Source organism: Chlorocebus sabaeus, chromosome 10 (genome assembly GCF_047675955.1).
Source record: "Chlorocebus sabaeus isolate Y175 chromosome 10, mChlSab1.0.hap1, whole genome shotgun sequence".
Lineage (NCBI taxonomy): Eukaryota > Metazoa > Chordata > Mammalia > Primates > Cercopithecidae > Chlorocebus > Chlorocebus sabaeus.
Window position 1 is genome coordinate 128,679,614 of NC_132913.1, and position 24,572 is coordinate 128,704,185.

At 50.6% G+C, this 24,572-nt stretch overlaps 2 protein-coding genes across 7 annotated transcripts in view; one reads left to right on the forward strand and one right to left on the reverse strand.

The window, feature by feature from the left end:
* PASK (PAS domain containing serine/threonine kinase) overlaps nucleotides 1-13,242 on the reverse strand; it is a 50,502-nt gene extending 37,260 nt beyond the window's left edge. For 2 of the 5 annotated variants that reach the window (XR_012094355.1, XM_007966973.3), the window contains exons 1-6: nucleotides 12,464-12,748; nucleotides 6,006-6,243; nucleotides 3,658-3,890; nucleotides 3,048-3,218; nucleotides 2,019-2,159; nucleotides 1,304-1,438 (exon numbers count right to left, since the gene is read on the reverse strand). Coding sequence is in view for 4 of the 5 variants with exons in the window: in XM_007966973.3 (XP_007965164.2) it covers nucleotides 1,304-1,438; nucleotides 2,019-2,159; nucleotides 3,048-3,218; nucleotides 3,658-3,890; nucleotides 6,006-6,234 (909 nt within the window). In the remaining variant the exon portion in view is untranslated. Of the gene's footprint in view, nucleotides 1-1,303; nucleotides 1,439-2,018; nucleotides 2,160-3,047; nucleotides 3,219-3,657; nucleotides 3,891-6,005; nucleotides 6,273-8,535; nucleotides 8,657-12,463; nucleotides 12,749-13,135 lie in introns of those variants that run through there. The other 3 variants (XM_073020227.1, XM_007966974.3, XM_038000609.2) reach the window with 3 other exon arrangements.
* Nucleotides 12,654-24,572, forward strand: part of PPP1R7 (protein phosphatase 1 regulatory subunit 7) — a 38,627-nt gene continuing 26,708 nt past the window's right edge. The window contains exons 1-7 of one of the 2 annotated variants that reach the window (XM_073020228.1): nucleotides 12,654-12,767; nucleotides 13,316-13,611; nucleotides 16,558-16,686; nucleotides 20,858-20,913; nucleotides 21,547-21,612; nucleotides 22,278-22,408; nucleotides 23,408-23,570. In XM_073020228.1, coding sequence (XP_072876329.1) covers nucleotides 13,515-13,611; nucleotides 16,558-16,686; nucleotides 20,858-20,913; nucleotides 21,547-21,612; nucleotides 22,278-22,408; nucleotides 23,408-23,570 — 642 coding nt within the window. In that variant the 5' untranslated portion in view covers nucleotides 12,654-12,767; nucleotides 13,316-13,514. Of the gene's footprint in view, nucleotides 12,768-13,315; nucleotides 13,612-16,557; nucleotides 16,687-20,857; nucleotides 20,914-21,528; nucleotides 21,613-22,277; nucleotides 22,409-23,407; nucleotides 23,571-24,572 lie in introns of both variants that reach the window. The other variant, XM_007966967.3, reaches the window with a different exon arrangement.

The window sequence follows — 24,572 nt, forward strand, 5'->3', positions numbered from 1 at the left end:
CTCAGCCTCCCAAAGTGCTGGGATTACAGGCATGAGCCACCGTGCCCGGCCCAAACCAAAAATTTTTAAGTTTCTTCCCTTTATAGTTACAAGATGGCAAACTGGATCCAGGCCTCTGTGTCTGCCCTTGTTTAAAGGCTCACCCTGTAAAATGAGAGAACTGGAGGGGCCTGTGTCAGAGGCAGGGCAGTTCCTCTACCCTGTCTTGAACATAGCATTGCCCCTAGTCAAGGTCAGAACTCAAGACCCCAGGCTCCCTGTGGCAAACACAGGCCCTGACCCGGTTCTGCTGAACCTCACATGGCCGCAGGCCCCAGTGAGCCAGCCAAGGAATGAGCGGGACACAGGGTCCCCTTTCCAAGGCTCACAGGGTCTGTCTCGATTTGCTGCTGCGGGTGTTAGGTGGCTCCAGCGCGGGGCTACTAGGAACAGTGCTGCTGCTGAGAACACGCTCACGCATGTTTTCCAGCGCACATTCCTTTGAACACATGGCTCAGAGGGGTCAGGGGTTTGCTTCTGCTCAGACTCGGCAGATGCTGCCCAGCAGCCTCCCGGAGGAGTGGCACCGGCCGATGCTCCTGCCCGCTCTGAGGCCCAAGTGGCTACTGCTTGAGAGCAAAGGGCACAGAAAGAACAAACGTGGCGCGGAGCAGGACTTCCAACCAAGCTGGGAAGCTTAAAATAGTAAATGACAGGCTCAGAGGGTGAAGGTCTTGGTTTAAGGCAAGCCAGAAAAGTGGGGAGTTCCTGTGGATGTCCTGAAAAGATCTACCCCTTGCAGCCCCAGAGCTGCCTTCAGCCAAAACCAACTGTCCTGCCCCACCCTGCAGGCTGTTGGGGTATGACATCAGTTCAGCTCAAGTAATGGGGTCCCCTGTGTGAAAGCCACACACTAGGTGGGAAACAGGCAACCTAGAGGATTCAGATGACTACTAGAGCCTCAGGTCATACCCCAACCTCCACTGCCCTCCAACGCTGCTCCCCCAGCCCCCGACCAGCTGATGAGGCCGTCCTGCTTTGAGGGGAAACCTGACAATCAGCCAGTCCTCCCTGAAGACAGATCCCAACACATGCCCCCAGCAGGCTCCAGGGACAAGACTCGGGGGACAAGAGTGGTCAGCTGGGAGACCACATAGGCTCCCACCCTTGGTCAAGGCCTCGGCGCACAGGAAGCTCAAAACTGAGCACATCCCACCCTCAAGGCCGCCCCTGCCTCCCGAAACCCTTGGTCTACGTCCCCGGATATGGATTCAGAGCTAAGAACTCAACCCCATCACACAGTGCGGGAGGTCAGGAGTCCTACCTCTGGGATGTGCTGGCCAGAAGGAGGGAGCTGCACAGAAGGGATCAGGTCTGTGATGTGCTGCCCAGCCATGTCCTCCCCAGACACGTACCCGTGAAGATGGGCAAACAGACTGTCGCATGACGTGATGGTGCCCTGGAGGAAAAGCCCAGTGCTTATCCTAAAAGCTTCTTGCGCTCCAGCTGTAAATTTCACTAAGCTTCAATATTTTCTAACTAAGCTTGCTTATTTTCATAAGCAAGACCCCAACATGATTTCTCCATCGGAAGTACAAGGGACATACACACATGAATTGGATAAGAGCATCACCATCTCTCTCCTTCTACCAGATGTACCTAAATTGTGGGCTTTCTTGTTCTTCAGGAGCCTGGCCCACACCACAGGTCATTAATAACATCCCAGTTCACATGCGAGGGCTGTCCCTAATGCCAGCTGCTATTTTGGGGGTTTTACACATATTATCTCATTTAAATGTTGAAACAACCTTATGAGGAGTCATGATTATGCCCCGGTTTACAGGTGAGGAACTGAAGTATGGGAGGTTCGTTCCCTGCCCAAGCATACACAATCAGTGAGGGCACCACTGGGCACACCCTCCAGGCTCCTCATCCTCTCTTTCTTCCCAAAAGAATGCGACAGGGACCAGCACTTGCTGAAGAGGAGAACAACACCGGCTCCAGCATCTGTGAGACACGAGGCAAAGCTGCACACTCACATCACTCTGGAAAGCAACCCAGGTCGAGACCCTCTCCACGGGCTCCAGGACCACCACGCAGCATAGGCGGTGCTCCTGCCGCATCCTCTTCATCCACACAGACACTGGAATCTTCTCCCCACTACGGCTGATGACGTCCACCTGTGGAGACAGGTTCCCACCTGCATGCCATGGACCCAAAAGACCAGTCTGGGTGGAGCACCCACCTCCAGGAGGCCCAAACTCCAGGCACTGCAACGTTTTCAACTTCTGCTTACCTGTCCTTCATTTCAGAAATTTACCAAAGCACAAACAAGATTTCTGATACTGAACATTAAAATCTCCAAGTGCAAGTTTTATCAAGAGAGTTGATTTCATTCTCAGTTCACGGTAATATTGCGGGGTGAAAAAAGCAGTATCTGCTATTTCTTAAAGAAACAAACACTAACACATGGTGAATATCTTAATTTTTTTCTTCTTAGTAGTCAGTTGCTTGAACCAGTGATTTTCTGATACAATTGGTGCTAAGCTTTTTCCATGCCTTGGGCTCAGTCCTCCACATCCAACTCAGCTCACCTGTCAACGTCCAGGTTGGACACATGGCACAGGTGAGAGAATCAACACTGTCTAGGGAAACACTTCTAGGCCCACAGCCCTGCCCACTCCCACAAGCACCAAACAGAATGTAAAAATCAATAGACAATAAAACCATAATACTGTTGAGAATCTGATGTGGTACCCAGCAGGACTGCAAAACACTAGTGAAGCTACAGCCCTCAAACAAAGCAAGGGCCACCCACGACATCCCCCGGGAGTCCAGCCACAGCCACAGTGTCCATTCCTGTGACGATTCGTTTTTAAAGGGCCCCCACCCCCACTGCAACTGAAGCAGGGAAACGGCACCTGGGATGACATTTTTAGCTGAAGAAGCTGAGGTGCCCTGGTGCCACCCAACCCCCAGCAGAGCTCCTAGTGGGGAACACCAAGCTCTTCCTGCCATACGCTGCTGGTCTTGAGGCCAGACTGAGCTCTGCACCCGCACCCACTTACCACCGTGCCGAACACCACCGCAGCGTGGCCGTCAGCCTCCATATGCTCCTCGCTGAGGGCCTCAACCACATGGGAATCTGACCTCAGAAAGAACTGCGTGAGCTTCTGGCCAATCAGGTCCTGGCTGCTGTACCCCAGAAGCCTGCAAGCTTTGTCGTTAGCAACCAGGATCTGAGGAATCACAAAGAGGAACAAGGATGCAGACATCCCCAGCAGCTCCACCAGCTGCCGAGAACAGCCCAGGAGGACCACACAGAAGCCAGCCTTTTCCTGACAGATAGGGTCTCACTCTTTTGCCCAGGCTGGAGTGCAGTGGTGCCATCATAGCTCATTGCAGCCTTGAACTCCTGGGCTCAAGCGATCCTCCTGCCTCAGCCTCCCTGGTAGCTGGGACTACAGGTGTGTGCCACCACACCCGGCTAATTTCTTTGTAGAGATGGGATCTTGCTGTTGCCCAGGCTGGTCTTGAACTCCTGGGCTCAAGCGATCTTCCCACCTCCCAAAGTGCCCATATGTTTTTCTAATTGCATTAAAACACACAAATCCCAGGTTTAAGGCACAAACCCCAAATCCACATCTATACAGCTGGATCTAAAACAGAAGCAAATACCTCTGTGGTCTTGGCATCGACAGTGAAGATGGCCTTGTTAGGGTTGCACACAGGCGCCGGAAGCAGGGGTGAGGACCACCCTGAGGACAGTCCCCGCAGCAGGGAGCAGCAGGACACACTGCCCCCAGGCCCGGCCAGGTCCGTGTGCTCGGGGGCGGCAGGGCAGTGCAGTTTACTTGTACAAATGTTCTGGGCAGCCAGTGATGACAGACAGTAGGAGCTCCATCTGTCTTCTGAAAAGAGAAGCGAAGCAAAGCTTTAGACTTCACACAGCTGCCAGAGTCCACCTTCTGAAACGGCAAAGCATACAGCCTTTGCCCTTAACTCCTGCAAAAAGATCTAAGGATTAAGTCAGTCTGCACGGCTAACACACACTCTCATCGTGTGTCTGAACATGGTCCCCAGAATCCACTGAGGCAACCACCAGGTCCACTCGGAAGCACGAACAGCACAAGATCAACACTTCTGTGTCTAAATTACACTCAAAGCCAGGCGTGCCTATAATCCCAGCTCTTTGGGAGGCTGAGGCAGGAAGGCTGCTTGAGTTCAGGAGTTCAAGACCAGCCTGAGCAACACAGCGAGACCCTGTCCCTACTAAAAATAAAATTTTTAAAAATTAGTTGGGCATGGTGGTGTGCCCCCACAGTCCTATCTACTCAGGAGGCTAAGGCAGGAGGATTGCCTGAGCCCAGGAGTTGAGACTGCAGTGAGCTATGATTGTGCCACTGCACTCCAGCCTGAGCAACAGAGTGAGACCTTGTCTCAAAAACCAAAAAAGCTTAATCACGTTCAAAGGTTCCTTCCTTCCCACTGTCTGTCCTCCGTCAGTCATTCCGAGACCCCACAGCTACTCCGGCAGCTGCCCCATCACTTACTCCTTGGAGGCGTCCTTCGATTCAAGAGCTCCTTGTGCAGCGTTCTCACTCTCAGCAATGCCTCCAGTGGCTCCCAAAACCCTCAGTCCAGTCATTCCTCAGACCTCACGCTCCTCCCACACCACCTTCCTTGGGCACCTGGGCTCCCCCATCTCCCACCCTCTCAAGTCTCAGTGACCCTGGTTCCATCTCACCCATTCCTCAGTAGCTTTAAATACATCTAAACTAGAAATGCACTGAAGACTCCCACACTCGCACCTCCCGCCCGGACCTGCCACGGCCCACTCCCCCCTTCCCCATCTCAGAAGACACCAGCTGCCTTCTTCCAGCACTCAAAACCAAGCACCCAAGACCTGGCCCTTCCATTTCTCTCCCATCCCCTCCCCTCCGTGTCCTTTATCCAGGAACCCTGACTTTCTCAGGGAGTGGCCTGACCCCAACCATTCTCTGAGGCTGGAAACCACATGGCCATCCAGCCACTCTCTCGCCCCTCCTCTTCCTAGACAGCAGTCACCAAGCGCAGCTCCTCCTCATGTCTCAAGGCCCTGTGCCTCTGGCTCCCACCCCTGTTCCTCATGCAGCCACCAGAATGATGCTCCAAAACAGGAACACACCTGTCAACACTCACTGAGAACATTCCTGATCAGCGCCTGGGTGAAGCCCACTCCCAAGAGCACTGCATGCCTCCCAGCCCAGCCCTCCCTGCAGTAACCCGGGCGCTCTCCACAGGGCCCTCCGCTCTACACCCTCAGACACCCCAGTGCACAAGCTCAGCTCCAACACCCTGCTACTCCAGTGTTGAAGTGCTCCTCAGCCTGGAGACCAGATCCCCCAGCCGTTTCCTGCGCACAGAGCCATTTCCTGCAGCTCTGTGCCCCACTTCCCCATTTTCCAGGTCTACCCCCCATTTCAAGCACACAGCCTGCTGTCTCCCCAAGTGCCTCCATCAGACAGCCCCTCAAAGGCAAGTGATGCTTTCTTCCTCACCACGACCCAGACCCTTAGGGTGCTTAGACATAGGAGGCACCACAGACTTCTGCCCCATGTCTAGGAGGCACCACAGACTTCTGCCCCATGATTCTTGGTCCACCAGCTAAACTGCATTTAGCTCAGTAAATGCATGAGCAAAGCTGAATTTCCCTAGTAAAAGAGCCTAACCTAGAAGAGCGTTCTTACACACTCTGAAGTAAGAAATAACATTTTGCTGTAACTTGACCCTGAAATGTGAAGGTGAGTTCCACCTGCTGCCTGAACAGAAGCGCCAGATGCCTGGGAGTCACGGCAGAGCAAAAGCAGCAGGAAGGGTCCTGCCGCAGTCACCTGCCAGCGCGAGCCGAGCACCTAAACCATGAACTTTCCTCTGCAGGAACAGAGTGACTTTAATCACTGGTGAGAGGGTTTCCGTGGGAACACAGAGCAACTCCACATTTGTATTTCCGTGCGCTAAGGCCTGCAATGGTCAAAGGTCATTACCGGACAGTGCCGTCCTGCTCTGGCAGAGTCTGGAAAGACCATTCCTTCTGCTCGGATGTCTGTGGGCTGAGGAAAAGGACTTGCTGAGCTCGGCAGTGGTCTGTGCAGCTGGGCCCTCTGCTGGCACCGGCAAGGGGAGGCTCTGGGAAAGGCATCTTTGGTCCTCTTCAAAGGCCATTAAGCCCCTGTCCTCCATGGGAAGAATGGAGGCCAATTGCCAAGCTTCCATCTCTAACAACTAGAAAACAACGTGAAGCTGATTAACATCTGCAAAGCAAAAACATAAAGACAGTTTAACCAACTAATTCGTAATGCTGAGTTCAGCTCGGCCCCAAAAGACATACACCCCCAACTGCCACCCCAGGTCAGAACCTGCGATGGGAGAACGGTCAGCCCAAAGTGGTGCTAAAAGAAGTTCTTTCCGGGCCGGACGCAGTGGCTCACGCCTGTCATCCCAGCACTTTGGGAGGCCGAGGCGGGCGGCTCACGAGGTCAGGAGGTCGAGACCATCCTGACTAACACCGTGAAACTCTGTCTCCACTAAAAATACAAAAAATTAGCCAGGTGTGGTGGCGCGTGCCTGTAGTCCCAGCTACTCAGGAGGCTGAGGCAGGAGAATGGCGTGAACCTGGGAGGCAGAGCTTGTAGTGAGCCAAGATCAAACCACTGCACTCCAGCCTGGGCGATAGAGTGAGACTCTGTCTCTAAAAAAAAAGAAGCTCTTTCCAAGAAAAATACATAGGAAGATACGGGAAAGAGGGAAGGAGAAAGAGAGGAAAACAAAGAACAGGGTGGGAAGGAGTCATGAGGGAAGGCAGGGGCTGCAGGTACACACCAACTGAAAACACTCCCAGGTCATGATGAACCCATCAGCGCCGGGGCTGCGCAGCTCCCATGGTCCCAGCTTTCCCCTAAACAGTGAGTCCTGACCATCTGACCAGCTGCACACAGAATCACCTGGGCGCTGCCAACAAGTGAGGTCACAGGCGCCATGGCCAAGAGGCCACGTCTCCTAGAGAGAGGCCTGGCACCAGAGATTTGTATTTTTAGCTTTTCTCTTATACATGATTCAAATGCTGATACACGGTGGAAATACAGGAAAATCTCACATACTCTTCACTGAGTTCCCTCTCATGGTGACATCTTACAGGAGAGTGTCACAGCCAGGAAACTGACTTGATACCATCCATCAGCACCATCCAGATTTCAAGGCATTTACCTGCACGTGTGTGTGTGCATGTGTGTGTGAGCGTGCGTGAGTGTGAGCGCGCACGAGTGTGCATATGTGTGTGTATGCGTGTGCGTGCGTGTCCATGCGTGTATGTGCGTGTGAGCGTGTGCGTGTGTGTGCGTGTATGTCCGTGCGAGTGCGTGCACATGTGCACGTGACTGTGTGCCTGTGTGTGTGGGCACATGACTGTGTGTGTGTGTGTGCACGTGAGCCTGTGTTCCATGCAGTCTTGTCACATGTATACATTCATGTGACCACCCTGCAGAGTGGAGATACTGAAGACTTCCATCCTGCATACTAGCAAGCACTTGCAACACAAGTACACATTCACCAATACCCTGTCCTCATGGCCAAACTCAACAAAAAGAGCCCTTCAAGCAAGACTTCCTCTACTGGAAGGAAGCCCCCACCTGATCATCCAGGCTTTAGATAAACACCAAGAGGAGGCTGTGGCCAATACCAGAACCATGGCTGGAGTTTCCCCCATAAAATGAGGAGACCCTGGGGCCAAGGCACGCCCACCGAGACCCCATATCTCCTCTTCTGGACCACCTTCTGGGTATCCAGAACCCCAGGGTTCCAACCAAAGGGTCTGGTGCCCACTTCTAAGACCTACACAGGCCTCTTTCCACCCAGGTCCTCCCATGCCGGCACACCTAGACCCGTGAACTGGCTGAGAAGCAGCCTTCCAGGAATAGCGAGCTTGGACAAGCTAGCAGGATGCCTGCACGAGGCTCTTCCAAGACAAGGCAGGCCTGGCGTGGAGAGGAAAGGGGAGCCGGCCCTCCCAACACTACCTCTTCTGGTATGGAACTCGGAGGAGTCCCCACCCCTTGACTTATGTTGCCCAGGGCATAAAAGACCTGATCCATGGAAGTCAAAGCACTAAACTTTTTAGCCAGGCAGGCCTTGTGGCCTGCACCTATAGTCCCAGCCACTCTAGAAGCTAAGGCAGGAGAGTTGCTTGAGCCCAGGGAGATGGAGGCCAGCCTAGGCAACAAAGCGAGACCTGTCAAACCAAATAAAATATAAAATAAAATCACTAAGTTTTTAGAAGAGGCTATCTGTAAGACTTTGGAGTAGGGAAAGTTTTCTTAAGGCACAGAAAATTCTAGTTATAAAGTAAGATTAATAAATTTAACATTAAAATTGAGAACACATCACACCTGTAATTCCAGCACTTTGGGAGGCCAAGGCGGGAGGATCATGAGGTCAAGAGATCGAGACCATCCTGGCCAACATGGTGAAACCCCATCTCTACTAAAAATACAAAAATTAGCTGGGCATGGTGGCACGCACCTGTAGTCCCAGCTACTCGGGAGGCAGAGGCAGGAGAATCGCTTGAACCTGGGAGGTGGAGGTTGCAATGAGCTGAGATCATGCCACTGCATTCCAGCCTGGCGACACAGCAAGACTCCATCTCAAAAAAAAAAAAAAAATGAGAACACAGGTTCACAAAGAATACCACAAAGAAAATGAAAGAATGAGCCACAATTTGGGAGAAGAGATTTGCCACATACATAACTAACAGAAAATTAATATCCAGAATAACTTTAAAAGATAAACTATTTCAAGTTTAAACATTTTTAAAAGACACATGACCCAATAGAAAAATGACAAGAAATAGGAACAAGCGTTTTACAGGAGAGGAAATCCTAATCATGATAATGTTACACATACTAAGTCAGCAGAAATTAAGAATCTAATAATACCCAATGTCAAAAAGGATTTGGATCAACAGGAACTCTTAATACATTAACATAATCTCTTTAGAAAACAATTCAAGTCGAACATTTGTCTACATGGATACAGCACTTTCCACTTAGATTTATATTCCAGAGAAATTCTTGCACATAGATAAGAAGACACAAGAATGTCCGGGACACTATGGTTCTCAATGGCAAAGACAGGCAGGAAAAAAGGAGGGAAGAAAGGGAGGGAGCGAAGGAGGGAGGAAAAAAAAGAAATGAAATCCAAATACTCATCAACAAGAAGATAGATTTTAAATTCTGGTATATTCATACCACCAATCACAGCAGTGAAAACAAATGAACTACACACAAGGGTGAATCTTAGCCATACATGAGTGGAAAAAATCAAGTTTCAGAAGACAATCAGCAGGAGGATTCCTGTGTCATGAAATAATCTAAATAAGTAGTTCAGGGAAACACACCTACGTGATTAAACTACTTCTTAAATAAGAGACTGGTAAACCTAAACTTCAGGCAGGTGGTTCCCGCTGGGTCAGGCAGATGCTAGAGTGGGGAAGAGGCACAAGGGCACAGGTTCCCTGATTTCCCTGGGTGAAGGGTTCAAATGCATCCACTCTGCTGATACAATTCATGATTAACATTGCCTTTATTCCTTTGTATGACTCCACTGATACAGCCAAAAAATTCAGAGATGTTCTACACGCAAATCCAGTCTAGGACCCTAGAAGGCAAAGGCTCTGCAAACCTGCAGATGTGTAGGAGGCTAGAAAGAAATTACATATGGGGTTTGGGGTTCGAGTGTGCAGCTTTCCTACAAGCAGCAACGCTGAACGGGACATTTAGTCACAGGTTTACATCTCCTTCTCTAAGCCTCCCAATGCACTAATTATTGCTACAATAAATAACAACAACATGATTACAGTGTGAGGCAGTTTTTTTCTACTTTTAGAACCAACCTATAGACAAAGCTCAGGACACTTAATGATAGCTTCAGAATACATTGTAAATGTCGTAAAACCTTACTTTCTTAAAAAAGTAATATAACTCTTCAGAATACATTGTTAGAAAGCCTTAATTCCTAAAAAATATAACTCTTCAGACTGCAATGTCAATGTTACAAAACTTTATTTTAAAAAGTAATATACCCAGTACTTTGGGAGGCCAGGCAGATTGCTTGAGCCCAGGAGTTCGAGATCAACCTGGACAACATAGGGAGACTCCATCTCTAAAAAAAAAAAAAAATTAGGCCGGGTGCAATGGCTCACGCCTGTAATCCCAGCACTTTCGGAGGCCGAGGCGGGTAGATCACGAGGTCAGGAGATCGAGACCATTCTGGATAACATGGTGAAACCCCATGTCTACTAAAAATACAAAAAAATAACCAGGCGTGGTGGTGGGCACCTGTAGTCCCAGCTACTTGGGAGGCTGAGGCAGGAGAATGGCATGAAACTAGGGGAGGCGGAGCTGGCAGTGAGCCGAAATCGCACCACTGCACTCCAGCCTGGGCGACAGAGTGAGACTCTGTCTCAAAAAAAAAAAAAAAAAATTAAGAATTAGCAAGTTGTGCTGGCACACCCTGGTAGTCCCAGCTGCTTGGGAGGTTGAGGTGGGAGAATTGCTTGAGCCCAGGAGGCAGAGGCTGCAGTGAGACGACATGGCATCACTGCCCTCCAGCCTGGGCCACAGAGCAAGACCCTGTCTCAAAAAATAAAATAATAAAAAAGTAATATAACTATTCAGAATATATTGTAAACGTTACAGAAGCTTCTTTGTAAAAGTAACTACCATGAGATGAGATGGAAAGGGGGGAAAAAAAGCGAAGGGAGGGTAAGGGCGTGCAATTTTTTGTCCTTTACGGGAGAAAATAAATAAATACCAACTAAAGTTGAAACATCAAGATGTGGAAATTTAATTAGGTTACTGAGAATTACAAGCCTATCCAGGAGGGAAACTGATGGGACTCTCTGCGGGAGCTGGGAGGACAGCAGGAAAGATGTATCCTTTTTCCCGCCCCCCGCCATGCCTCCTGGGGCGTCTGAGGTCCGCATGGCCAGTTAGTCACTGAGCAGCACCGGCCCCTCGCGCCTCCCGTGCACTCCACAGCCACAGCCTGTCCTCAAGAAAGAACACAGCCTGGCTTCACATGACCTTAGATCACTAAACTTTGATTCAAATGCTAACCAGAAATGCCTGCACGCCCAGGTCCAGATTTTTAGAATTGTCCTTTGTATCCACTGTGAGCTTTGTATCCACGGTGAGCTGCAGAACACAAACCCAGCAGACAGCACCTAATGGTGTCACCGAGTAACCATATTTCCATTGCTAGTTTTGATTCCAGAAGACCCAAGTGACCCCACCTGAGACCAAACAGAAGCAGGGACAGATGCAAGAAGCATCTCGGTGAACTTCTAGAAACAACTGTCTCTCTCCCACCAGAACATAAGCTAAGAAGCAAATAGCTCCCACTGCTCTCAGCACAGCTGCACAATTAAAAGCAGAACCAGTTTCAGGATGAGGCCAACAAGGTGAACAGTGCAGGAGAACACAGCAAGGATGTCAGTCCTGGAGGAGGCACCTGCAGAGCCGAGCCCTTCCAAGCAGAGTGAAGAAGTCTTTCAGAGGCAAAGGCTCCCAGAGAGTTCAGTACCCAGAAGAGTAGATGGACGTGGGCCTGGAGGGGCCAAGAACGACCCCAGAGCCTCCTATGCCTGCCCAGTCTTAATTTTATCCCCAAAATGAACTTTTAAGGATTTAATGCTTAGGAGTAACATGGCCAGATACGCATTTTACAAAGACGACTCCAGGGACCATGTCAGGGCAAGGCTGGAAAGCAGAAGAAAGGCTACGGTAATCCAGGCAAGAAATTATAAAATCTAAGGTAGCAGCAGAAGGATGAAGAGAGGGAACCCCTAAGAGAAAAATCGACATCCAATGGTACTGATGCGGAAGGTAAGGACGAGAAAGGTCTCAAGACGGCAGCGCAGGCCCCTCCCGTAGTCTGGGAAAGAAAAACTCGTGAAAAGATTAAGGCTCAAGTCCAGGTCTGGGCTGGAACCAGGAGCGCTGGCGGCGCGCGCCCCCCACCCCGTGGCGCCGGCTGAACCCGCAGGGACCCACACGCCCAGCGCGGGAGCGTGGCGGGATCGGGGCTGGCTCTCCTGGAGTTCGCCCCGCAGGGCGGGCTGCGGTGAAGAGGGCGCACAGTCCCGAGGCGCCCCGAGGCGCGGGGCCGCGGCGCCCGCCAGGCAAGCTACACTGAAGGGCGCCCCGAAGACGCTGGGGGCGCGGGGCCTGGGACCAACGGCCGCAACCCCGCCGCGGTCTGGGCACGGAAAGGACGCTGGCTCGGGGATGCGTGAAGGGCGCAGGGGCGGGAGACCTGGGGTAGGGCTCGTCTGAGGGCCGGGCCGGGCGGCGAACCCTCCTAGGCCAGGAGCGCGGAGTCGCGCAGGCCCCACAGCGACCCTCGGGAGATTGCGGACCCCGGCCCGCTCTCCCCAGCGCAGGTTTCTCACCTGGGTCAGGCGAGGGTCACGCCTAGCCGGCTTCACGCCGCGGAAGGGAGCTGCACCGCGCTTTTATCCCACCGGCCAATCGCACAGCGACTCACACCGATTGACAAGCTCCACGGACCAACCACTTGTGCGTATGGGCGGGACTAAGCAAGCCAGAGTCCAGAAGCCCGCGCTAACGGTTGCTAGGGACGCACCGGCCATTTCCCCCCCCCCTACGGCGCTCCGGAGGAGCCAAAGGAATAATGGGCGCCTCCGCCCCCGGGCCGGTCAGCTGCGGTTTCCTCCAGTCTCGGGATCAAAATAGGTGAGTATCGCAGAGCTCGCCTCTTGGAGGCCTCTTTCTGAAGGTGGAGGACGCGGGGCGGCTCGCTCATGGGCTGGGCGGCTCCGCAGGGTAGACGAAGCCTGCGCGTCCGCACTGGGCTGGGAACGGTTTGCAAGGGGAGCGCGGCTGGCGCCCCGGAGCCGGCCAGCTGGCTGGCGGCCCCACCATCGCAAGTGCCCCGCACCTGCCCGCCTGCTCTGAGCATCTAGAGAAGGCGGCATTTCGCGTGGGTAAAATCCGCGCCCGGACGCCGGGAGAATGTTGTTGCTCTTGCCGTTCGGCCCATTGTACAGACGCAGCCAGCGAGGCTCGCAAAGCTCAGGGATGCACGTAGGACTGGCCCGCACCTTGCAGCCACGGAAAGATCCGCCTGGCCCGCGGCCCCTCCACGCCTCCGAGGTCGAGACAGTGACATAAGTCAACTCTCGAGCCCAGGGTGTCTCTCCACTCTGCTTAGACGTCCACTCCGTCTGCCTGCAGTTACGGCCGGTGCGTCCCGCTTCGACTCCCTCTGCTTTCCTTCTCAGCTTCTCGCCTCCAGACTGTTCCGGCGCCGCTGCCTGAAATTACCTGCCCCGGGGGAGGCTCGGCGCGCGGCGCGCAGCCTCATGACGGAACTACAACTCCCATGAGGCGCTGGGCACACGCAGGCGCGCCGCGGCTGAACTCGCCGCGCCGGAATCCTATTGGCTGGGCCGACTCTGAGGCGGGAGCCCTGATTGGTTGATGGGTCTGAGGCGACAGATTCCGGAAAGGGGAAGAGCAGCCAACATGGCGGCGGAACGCGGCGCGGGGCAGCAACAGTCGCAGGAGATGATGGAGGGTGAGCGGCCCCTGCGGGCGGCGGCCCAAGGGCCGGGCGGGCGGGGGGAGCTGCGGGCCGGAACTGCTCCGTGCCTGAGAGAAACCCCACGTCCCGCCTCCGGCCGCCGCCGCGCGGCCCCCTGACAGCTGACAGCCGGACCCGGGGGAGCGGGGGAGGCTCTGGACCTCGGGGGAGCCCCGGCCTGGGGGCGGCAGCGGCCGGGAAGGACCCAGAGCTAGGGGTAGAGCGGCGGCGCGAGGCCAGGCCGGGGGTGGGGCTGAATGGGACGCGGTGGCTCCATTCAGTCCAGTTGGAGCCTCGCCCCGAGCCTCTGAGATTGACAGGCGGGGGAGCCTCCTCGGTCAGCTGACGAGGAAACTGAGGCTCTGGGCGCTGGGATCTACCAGAGTCTGCTCCTTGGTTCGCGTGGTGAGGGTGGAGAAGGGTCTTCTCCTGAAATCGAAAGGACTGTTGGCGAAGGGGTAGCAAGGAACCAGAAGATTTAGTTACACAAGGTGATACCCTTTTTCAAAGCTGTCATAGTTCCAAAAAGTCTAAATTCAACTTTCTTCCTCCTCATTCATTTTGTTAAAAACAAAACAAATAAAAAAAAATGCATATATGTATATGTTATACGTACACATGTATTTATATATAATTCTCTACATATCTGTAGGTACGGTCATACGTACATGTGCAGTATGTATATAAACATGCGTGCACACACCCACCAACTGGGGAATCAGTTGTGTCATCAAGTGCTGAAGTGCTTTTGGGTCCCATGGTTTGGTGAGGGGTACAGCCCTCCCAGAAGAGCAGTCACTGCCTCATGTGAAAGTGGTAGGGAGGAGGAATGTGGAGCTGGGGAAGGAGGGCGGGTGCAGAAGAAAAGGCTGACATGTTCGGGAGTGGTGAGAGCTGCACAAGCAGGGCCAGCTCTGAGCTGGAGCCTGAAGAATAACTCGAAGGCAACGAGGCTGGGGATAAGGTGAGGGAAAAGAGCAAGAATCACTCAAGATGAAGAAAGCTGCGGTCAAAGGGTATGGAGGAGAGTTTGACCAAATCATATGTGGTAGGGATGGGGGCGGTGGTGTTAAGGGTCTTGGACTTCATACCCTTGGAGTCTTTTTAAGTAAGAAGTGCCTCTTCATATCCTCCCTCTTCAATTGTTTCCATGTCGGTAAATGACAAATATAAAAGCCCGGCTTTTCTCTCTGTCCCACTCCCACCCATGTCCTATTAGTCAAGGAGCTCTGACTTTTACTTTTAAAAATAATCTCCAAATCTTCGATGCGTCCTCCATTCCCATTGCCAGTACCTTAACTCAGACCTTCATCATCTCTAGGCTAGACTGATTGTCCCTGCTCCCCAGCCCATCGTCCCCAGTACACCAAAGTCATTTTCTTACATTCTGATCCATTGTCCCATGTTCCAGACCCTCTCTGCTGCCCTCAGGCTTCACTTTGGCCAACCTTCGTTAGCTGAGCCTCTCCTAACCTCACAGCACTCCTCCTCTTCCTGGGGTTTTTGCACCAGATTGTCATGCAGTAAGAACTTTCTCTCCCTGAGCCTGGGCCACCAAGTGACCTGTGCCTGGTGCTGACTAATTTGTTAAATATCTACTGCATGTCATGCGTGTACTAACTGCTCTTGTGCCTTTTCTAATTTAACCCTGACAGAAACTCGCTGAGGCATAGGTTCTATACTAGCTCCCTTCCACAGACTAGGAGATTGAGGCTTTCAAATGGAAATGATTTGCCAAACCTGCATCTCTAGCAGCAAGCTGCAAACTCAGGAAGAGCATTCCAGAAATATTTTTGGACTCAAAGATCAGATTTGGATTTTAGAATTAGATCAGACTCTCTGGCAATGGAGAATAGGTTAAACAAGGCAAGTCAAGTCGCAGAGGGACGAGTTAGGAGGCAGGGCAGGAGCACAGGCCACAGCTAACAAGTAACTGTGCTACCGTCATTGCGGGGGTAGGGAAGAAGAGATGGATTTGGAGGGTTTGGAGCTGGGTTTTATGAGGACTTGTTTTATACAGCAATCCTTTCTTGGGTTTTACTTTGCTAGGCTAAGCAGGAAATACAAAGCTGAAATTGAACTTTTTCCTTCAAAGAGCACATCTCTTTGTAGATAAACCATAGTCAGGAAAGAGACTATTTTCAGTATGGTTGATAATTCCAAGTAATGTGTTAGTGCCTCATGTTTTCCAGACAGACTTCCAAAAGAGGTCATGAGTAAAGTTTTAAAAAAGAAAAATGATTTGACAACCTTACTAAAGAATTTTTGCCTGACACATTGAATTGCCTTATTCTTTAATTCAAAAAATATTTATGAACCTTTAAAAGCCTTGAGTTGCTAACATTCTGTCCAGTGTCCAGTGTGAAAGCTCATTTCACACCAATGAGCTTTCTGTGGGCGGTCAGCACTACTGGCTGTATTCTCCTCTTCTTTAGTGATCCTCCCTGCCCACAATCTGATTTGAGTTAGTCTTGATTTCTTTCAGAACGTGGGTCTGTGAACTTGGCTGGTTTTCTTAGCCAGATGAATAGTAGAGCGTGGATGGAGATAGGTGGCAGAAGAGTCACAGTGGTGGTCACCCAGCCCGAAGGTGAAAGGCACTCAGGAGGTGCTTCACTACCTGGTTCCATTAGTGGATTTAATTACAAGTGATCCAAGGCTTTCAGAACACTGGGCAATTCTTCACAAGCTCCTTGAGGGCAGAAGTAGTGTGTTCCTCACCTAAGTATCCATGTGGGCTCCACACTCTGCTCCCCATTCTCCCTGCTGCCATATGCCTCAAGTGGTACTGGGACATGGGAGACACTCTAATGGTTATTGAACTGGATTCAACAAACATGTTTAAATGAAGTCCTTTTGACTTACAACTGGGTGTTTATTATATGTTCCTTAAAGTTCCATAAATTGGATGTGAATTCTCATTGACTTGTGTGGGTTCAGTTGACAGGCGGGTCGAGTCCGAAGAATCCGGCGATGAAGAAGGGAAGAAACACAGCAGTGGCATCGTGGCAGACCTCAGTGAACAGAGCCTGAAGGATGGGGAGGAGCGGGGGGAGGAGGACCCAGAAGGTACCAGGCCCAGCTCCCTTGGGGGACATCTGCTTTTTGGGGGATGTGGGCTGTGCTGCATATGGTCTGTCCCTGGGTGTGGGTGATGTGTGGCTGGGGAAGGACTGCCGCACTCCTTAGGGGCCCTCAGTGGGCCAGGGCAAGTGGATGTGCTCTCTGAGGCGCTCCCTCAGCAGGCTGACTCATTGACAGCATTTGCAAAAAGGATGTGGTTTTTTTCCAATTCCACTGAAGGCAAATCCTAGCACGGATATTGGTACTAGTATGCCATCTGAGACAGAACCACGACATTGTTGGCTGGGTGTGGTGGCTCATGCCTGTAATCCTAGCACCTTGGGAGGCCAAGGTGGGCAGATCACGAGGTCAGGAGATCGAGCCCATCCTGGCCAACATGGTGAAAACCCGTCTCTACAAAAAATACAAAAATTAGCCGGGCGTGGCAGCGCATGCCTGTAATCCCAGCTACTCAGGTGATTGAGGCAGGAGAATTGCTTGAACCCAGGAGGCGGAGGTTGCAGTGAGCCGAGAACACACCACTGTACTCTGGCCTGGGTGACAAAGGGAGACTTCGTCTTAAAAAAAAAAAAAAAAAAAAAAAAAGAACCACAACATTGTTTTATTAACCATATGTTTAGGAAGCCAGATTTGAAATAAACGTTATGGCTGACTGCTATGTTTCTGTGTCCTACCATAGCAATAGAAACTTTCGATCTCTTGAGAGAAATTATTTCTGAGTCTTGCCTTACCATTTTTATAGGCTTGAGGATTGACTTCTAAAATGCCTAGATGTGGCTGGGCATTGTGGCTCCCGCCTGTAATCCTAGCACTTTGGGAGGCCAAGGCGGTTGGATCACTTGAGGTCAGGAGTTCAAGACCAGCCTGGCCAATATGGTGAAACCCTGTCTCTACTAAAAATACAAAAAAAAAAAAGAAAAATTAGCCAGGCATGGTGGTGTGCACCTGTAGTCCCAGCTACTTGGGAGGCTGAGACAGGAGAATTGCTTGAACCCGGGAGTCAGAGGTTGCAGTGAGCTGAGATCACACCACTGCACTCCAGCCCAGGCAACAGAATGAGATTCCGTCTCAAAAAAAAAAGCAAGTTTCTGAACAGTATGCGTGCATGTATGTACTTTTTTACCTGCTAAAGAAAGAAAACACATCAAACGGGCTGAGTCTGTCCAAACAGCAGGTTTAAGAAGGATCTATACATTTTACATTTTCTAGATTTGTATACAATGTATGAATAATCATGCATCCCTTATAAAAATAAAATAAATTTATAAAGAAACAAACCTAATTTTTAAAATAACATTGTGCTCTCTGTGCCAGCAAAGATGTTTGGTAACTATGGCAACCTACTTTTAAGGCAAAAGGAGATTACCACAAAAGTACCAGTTACATTTACTTTGGAACTTCGGAGCTGATATTCTGGAAGTGATGTGGGTGGAATAAAGTGCATGGGAGAGATAGATGGAAGCTTCCGTTGTCGCCTGACTTAGTCACCAACAGTGGAGCGGTAGGAGCCCCCGCTATCTCAGATGGGTGCTGCTGAGACGTCGGGTGTTTATGGAAGACTTGAGAGTTGGCAGAGCAAGCCCTGTGTGCTTTCTTTCCCTGGGTCACTAGCACAGGCTAATGATGTTGTCATCATGTTCTGTAAGTACCCAGGTGTGGTAATGTGTTACAGATGAGGAGAATGAGACTCTCTGCAGCTTGTCCAAGGGCACACGGCTACAAGGCAGACCAGCTGGCCTGGCCTGGAAAAATCCAAGTTTTTTTCTTTGAGATGATTAGCTGATTATGAGTTTTCTGGGTATGCATTTCTAGCCCTTAGAGAAGCCAAGACTTGCTCCTACCTGTGTTTGTTTAAGTCTTAAATTCAGTTAAAACAAATTTATCATGTCAACTATTACCTTCTACCTATTTTCCCTAAATTATTTTTAAAATATGATGAATATATAATACACTCACAAGGGCATTCTAGGCTGGAAACCTTGTTTCAGAGGTTAGCTGACATTTTGAGTGGTGAGCGGCCAGCCCTGCTGGATGTATTACAAACAGGACCCCTTAAAGCCACGTGACCATGTGTCCTGAGGAGCCTGGCACAGCCCGTTTCTGCCTGCCGGCCCGGCGTAACTGTGCCCTTCTGCTCTCAAAGGGTCCTGGTTTGGACCACAGGACCTGGGCACCCTGCCTTAATTGTAGTGCCTCTTCCAGTGCAACTTCCTGAGCTTATGAACTTGACACTGTCTTTTGGGGTGATTTGTATCTATCTCTTGGTTTTGCCCAGTTCCTTTTATTTAATTCTTAGGTTGGTTGGTATCCTGTACAGTTGTGGATAAACTATAGTAAACTTTTTTTTAACTAACCACAGTTGATGGTTATAGAAAAGGCATAGTGGAAAAACTGAAGTGAATGCAGCCATGTGGGATCGTTACTTTGTTAAGCTGTTCGGATGTCAAGTGCTCCTCTCAGAGGCTCCAGGTGAAGTGAGGAGCCAGCCCTTGGCCTGTGGTCCAGGGCTGTGTGAGCTCACTCCACCGCAGAAGCAAGTGCACGTTTGCTCTAGGACGAGCCACAGTAAGAGCACTGACAGCCCTGTAAGGTAGTGACAGTGACAATCCGTTTACAGGAGAAAGAGCGTCCTGTGGGTATAATTCACAGAATCCAGACTGGGAGAAGCACTACAAGACAAGCTTGTTTTCCTACAACAGAAAACTGCAAGGGGAAAAAAGAAGTTTAAGAAAAATGCTGGGCTGGGTGCAGTGTCTCGTGCCTATAATCCTAGCACTTTGGGAGGCCAAGGTGGGAGGTTCACTTGAGGCTCGGAGTTCCAGACCAGCCTGGGCAACATAGCGAGACCCTGACTGTACAAAACATGGTTTTAAAAAATTTGCTGGGCATGGTGGCTTACACCTGTAGTCGCAGCTTCCTGGGAGCTCAAGACAAGGATCACTTGAGCCCACAAGTTCAAGGCTACAGTGAGCTATGATCACACCACTGTACTCCAGCCTGAGCAGCAGAGATCCTGTCTCTTAAAAAAAAAAAAAAATTAATTTAAAAAAATTTTTAAAAAGAAATACCATCTGGTCACAATATACAGCCTTATTTGGATCATAATGCAAGTGAACTAAGGGAAGAAATGTTAAGACAGTTGAGGAAATGCGAACACTGACAATCTTTGGTAATACTGAGGAATTACTGTTAATTTTTTTAAGTGTTTTAAGGGGTGAGTTTGCGTGTTTGTGTGTCTGCATGAATCTGTATACCACTGATGTGCATGCGTGTGTGTGTGTAGTGTGCATATGTGCCTGTGTGTCTTTGTGCATGCGTGTGTGTGCATCTGTGTGTGTCTTAGTCCTTTTCAGCACATATGCTGAAGTAGGTTCCAATGAAATGAAACGAGGAAGTGCTTAACAGGGAGTCTGTTGCCTCAGCAGGGAGAGCAGCTCTCTCTGCCTCCTCCGCACAGAGGAGGCCGGCTCCGGGGTGGAGAGTCCTGGTGAAATTCAATGGGCTTCTCTGCTGGAGTGAGTTCATCAGTCTCCCCATTGAGAAGTGTGTTTAAATTATTCAGTGAGCCTCTTTGATCCTATCTGTTGAACTATGTTTTGTTTTGTTTTGCTCTTTGCAGAGGGAAGTGTTTGTAGATGCTGGGCCACCTTCCAAAGCAATAAAAGGCCCATCCTAGAGCACCTGATGTGCCCAGCACGATCTAGATTCTAATGGCCTGGTTTATTGCCACAAACAAACAGAGAAAAGCTATGTAGGAGGCAGGCTGCTGCCAGTTCTGCGGCTCTGGGAGTCACGGAAAGGCAGTAGTGCTGCCCTGCTCACCTGCACTCAGCTACTTCCTCCCCTCCTTCCCACTAACAGCTTCAAAACATATTTGCCTTCTCAGGAAGTTCAAAGGCACAGATGGATGTTTGGAGACCTTTGCCAATATCTGAATTCGGGGAATTCAGAATGCTTAAAACATCACTATTGTTGGAGCAGGGTTCAACCTTGCCACATTCTCCAGGTCCTCAGCAAACTTTCCCATTGGTTCCTCCTCAGGGTTTGAGCTGGATCTGGGCACCAAACAGCCCCAGACCTTGGCCAGAAGCAGCTCTTCACCAGTGCCTCCTGTTAATGAGGTTCTGAACAAACCTCTTTTTCTAATTTTTTTCAGAAGAACATGAGCTGCCTGTGGACATGGAAACCATCAACCTGGACAGAGATGCGGAGGTAATGCCGCCTTCTCAGCCCGGCCTTGGGCGTGGTGATGGACCACCCTGTCAGGTTATCTTGTATGAGATTAGTAAGTTACTTCCCTAAAGAGGTTGCCTAAGCCTCCCTTGGTTGGATCAGAGTCCTGTGTTCATGTTGTTTTTCTTACCAGTGATTGTTATCCCCATGTCTATTTGACCCTTGAGGATTGTGTGGCAGATGAGATGCCTTTGACTCATACATTCTCTGGGTCTGATGATTACACTATACATGAGGGTCCCAACAGCCACAGGCTGTGTATGACTGGCCTGGCCGCTGGGCCTCCTGAGCCCACAGCATGTCTCTGATGGTGATGGGATGGGGTGCATATCCTCAGAGCCTGAGCTTATGTTTTGTGCATACAGGATCTAGGGAATGAGAAGAAGATGTCACGTACCAATCATTTTAAGGGCCAGTTTTACATTAAGTCATCACTAAACCAAAGAGCCCCCACAGCACACCTTGTCACCGACACCTGTCTGCTGCAGACCCACCTGGCACTGCCTCCCCCACTGCTGCCCACTCCCAGGCCTCCTCTGATGGCTCGTCTTCTAGGACACAGGTCTCCAGCCACTTTGCTATAGCCGAGTATAGATTTCCGCTTTGTTTCAGGATGTTGATTTGAATCACTGTCGCATTGGGAAGATTGAAGGATTTGAGGTACTGAAGAAAGTGAAGGTGAGAGGGACTCTTATGAGGGAACTGTGACCCATATCACCCATAGGATGTGGATAAGTCCAGAATCGAGCAATCAGTCCTAAGTTGTGGTCTTTGTCCCAGCCTGTGGGAGGCATGGCTGCCTCCACCTTGTAGCAGGCCTTTACTGGGAGCACAGCAAGTGTGAGACAGCAGTTGAGGGACTTGAGTCACAGCCCTGGGGCTGGCTCTCCTGAGCTCAGGCGGCCAGTGACCTGTGACTCTGGCCTGCCTCAGTTCTGTGCCTGTGTTCAATTAGGCACTCAGTGAATTTTATGGTCCTCCGTGCATCTCATTTGAATTTGTTTCTCAAAATTGAGCCCACCATAGGTTCTTATGTTCTGCCAGGAAGTGGCAAACACTCATACCCCAGGCCAACGCCTCCCTCCTCAACTAGGCCTGCTTGGTGGGGGGCCTGCCTCCTGCTTCCTTTTGGGTTCCTGCCCATCCCCAGGTGTGCTGAGGAATTCTAGCTTAGTGCCCTTGCCCACCTACCTCTCAAAGGTCAGCACCTTTCTAGGAAACAGCAGGAGAATGAAGACACGTCCTTCCACCAGAAAGGCCTGTCCTGTGTCCTCCAGTACCAGCTGAGGCCTTCTCGTGGCCTCCGCCGTGCCTGTGTCAATTGTCCTTTTCCCATCCCCCAGACTCTCTGCCTCCGCCAAAATTTAATTAAATGCATTGAGAATCTGGAGGAGCTACAGAGTCTTCGAGAGCTGGATCTTTACGACAACCAGATCAAGAAGATTGAGAATCTGGAGGCGCTAACAGAGCTGGAGTGAGTCATGAGACCCACAGGAGAACAGCATGGTGGGGAGGCCACTGGGTGGGGGTGTCCAGTCTCTCCAGAGCCAACCTCCTGCTGGCTCTTGGCCCTTGAGAGGCTGCCTCTGCCACAGGGTCCTGCCCTGCCTCTGAATCCCAAGTCTCTGCCTGCCATGTTCAGGGCTCCAGGAGGCCACACTGGCTTCATGCGTGTCTTCGGCTTCCTGGACAATCCTGACTTGCAAAGTAAACCTTTGATGGGAAGGCTGCAGTGGGGACTTCTGGAAAAGCCTCCATTCAGGGATGATACTGAGATTGGTCAAGGGGAAAGTTAATCCAGAATTTCCTCTTGCCTTTTGAATACTCTTTTTTTAAAGTAAAAAAAAAAAAAAAGGTGACATTTCTAATTTAAGGAGTCAGGTCCTACTACAGATGCAGTGGTGCATACCTGTAATCTCAGCACTTTGGGAGGTCAAATTAGGAGGATCACTTGAGCCCAGAAGTTCGAGATAGCCTGGGCAACATAACAAGACCCTGTCTACAAAAATTAAAATTAAAAAAGAAGGAGCCAGGTCCTAGTTATAACTTTACCTGGATTTCTGCCCTTTGTTGCTCAATTCATTTTTGCTTGTTTTGTTTCTAATTTGGTACTTCTCAGGCCCCTTCTGTGTGCAGAGCCTGGTGCAAGGTCCTGTCATGGGCACAGGTGTGAATGAAACAGTTTCTGCCTCAGATACCATGCTGGGAGCCAGGGCATCAGGAGCCTGTAGGCTGCCTCTGGCTTGCTCCGGGCTCCTGGGCAGCCTCCAAATCCCTCCTGACAGCATCAGTGTGAGCCAGGCAGCAGCAGGGGCACAGACCGCACTCCCTGCCCCACCCCACCCCACCCTGCCCGCCCCACAGTGACTGCAGTCCCCTAATGGGGATGCTACCTTTAGCGTGGTTGAATTGTGAGTTCTCTGCAACCTATGCTCATGTAATTTTTTTAAAAAACTGTTTTGGTTGTTCTCAGGATTCTAGATATTTCTTTCAATCTGCTGAGAAACATCGAAGGGGTTGACAAGTTGACACGACTGAAAAAACTCTTCTTGGTCAACAATAAAATCAGTAAAATTGAGAACTTAAGCAACTTACGTCAACTACAGATGCTAGAGCTGGGATCTAACCGCATCCGGGTAGGTGCAGACAGCCCTGACTAGTATATTCAGGGAGAGGCAGCTGGCGGGTTGTGTGTGGACTCAGTGGGTGTATGTAGAATGCATAGTGAGTATGCATTTCTTAGGATGCTGTGATTTTTTCATGAACAAGGAAATTTTTTTTTTTTTTTTTTAAGAAAAATTGCTAACTGGAAGTCAGTATCAGTAAGTCCTGAGTGTTCTAGCCTTTCTTCTGCACATAGATTTCAGTTGCTCTTCATCCAAATCATGACCCTAAATCACACCATTCCCAGTTACATTCTGCCTGAGATGAACCAGCCGACCTGAACGCCTTGCTCTTGGACTTACTCGTGGTGATCTTCTCTGGCATGCTGCTTTGAGATGAAAGTTTCCCAAGCCCAGCAAAGTGGTCACTTGAAGTGAACCGATGTACATACCATGGGCTTTAGAAAACCTCTTGCTGCTGGCACACTCCCAAAGGCAGTGCTGAGTTGGGCCTTCCTCCCTGGATGGCTTAATACTCCTGGGACACAGTCCCCAGCAGGATTAGATCTGTTCTCAGGATCCATTTGACCTTGAAAACATGGGACAGAATGGAAATAAAAGACTTTGGAAAAGTGATCTGGTGTTCCACAGAAGCAGGATCAAGTCTTCACCGGCTGACTCATAACCACCGTCATGTGCTGAGGGGAATGCAGGAGGGCGTCCCAGGAGGACTGACATTGAAGGTGGATCTGCCAGGCAGAGAGAGGGGAGGGTTCCCGTGGGCAGGCAGGAGGACTTCTGTCAGCCAGAAGAGCATTCAAGCCCCGTGCCTGGCTCCTAATTAGGGTCATGGCACAGAGCCTGTGCTTCCCCCAGCCTTGCTTAGTGGCTTTGGCAGGTGTTTCTGAGCACATCTGACCCTGCCCCATGTTCAAAATGCCCCTCTGTTTGGCTTCTGAAAGTATTACAGCATGCTATGTCTGTCCTGGGCCCTTGAGAGCTTGGACAGGATACAAACCAAGGGAGGCTGGTTTT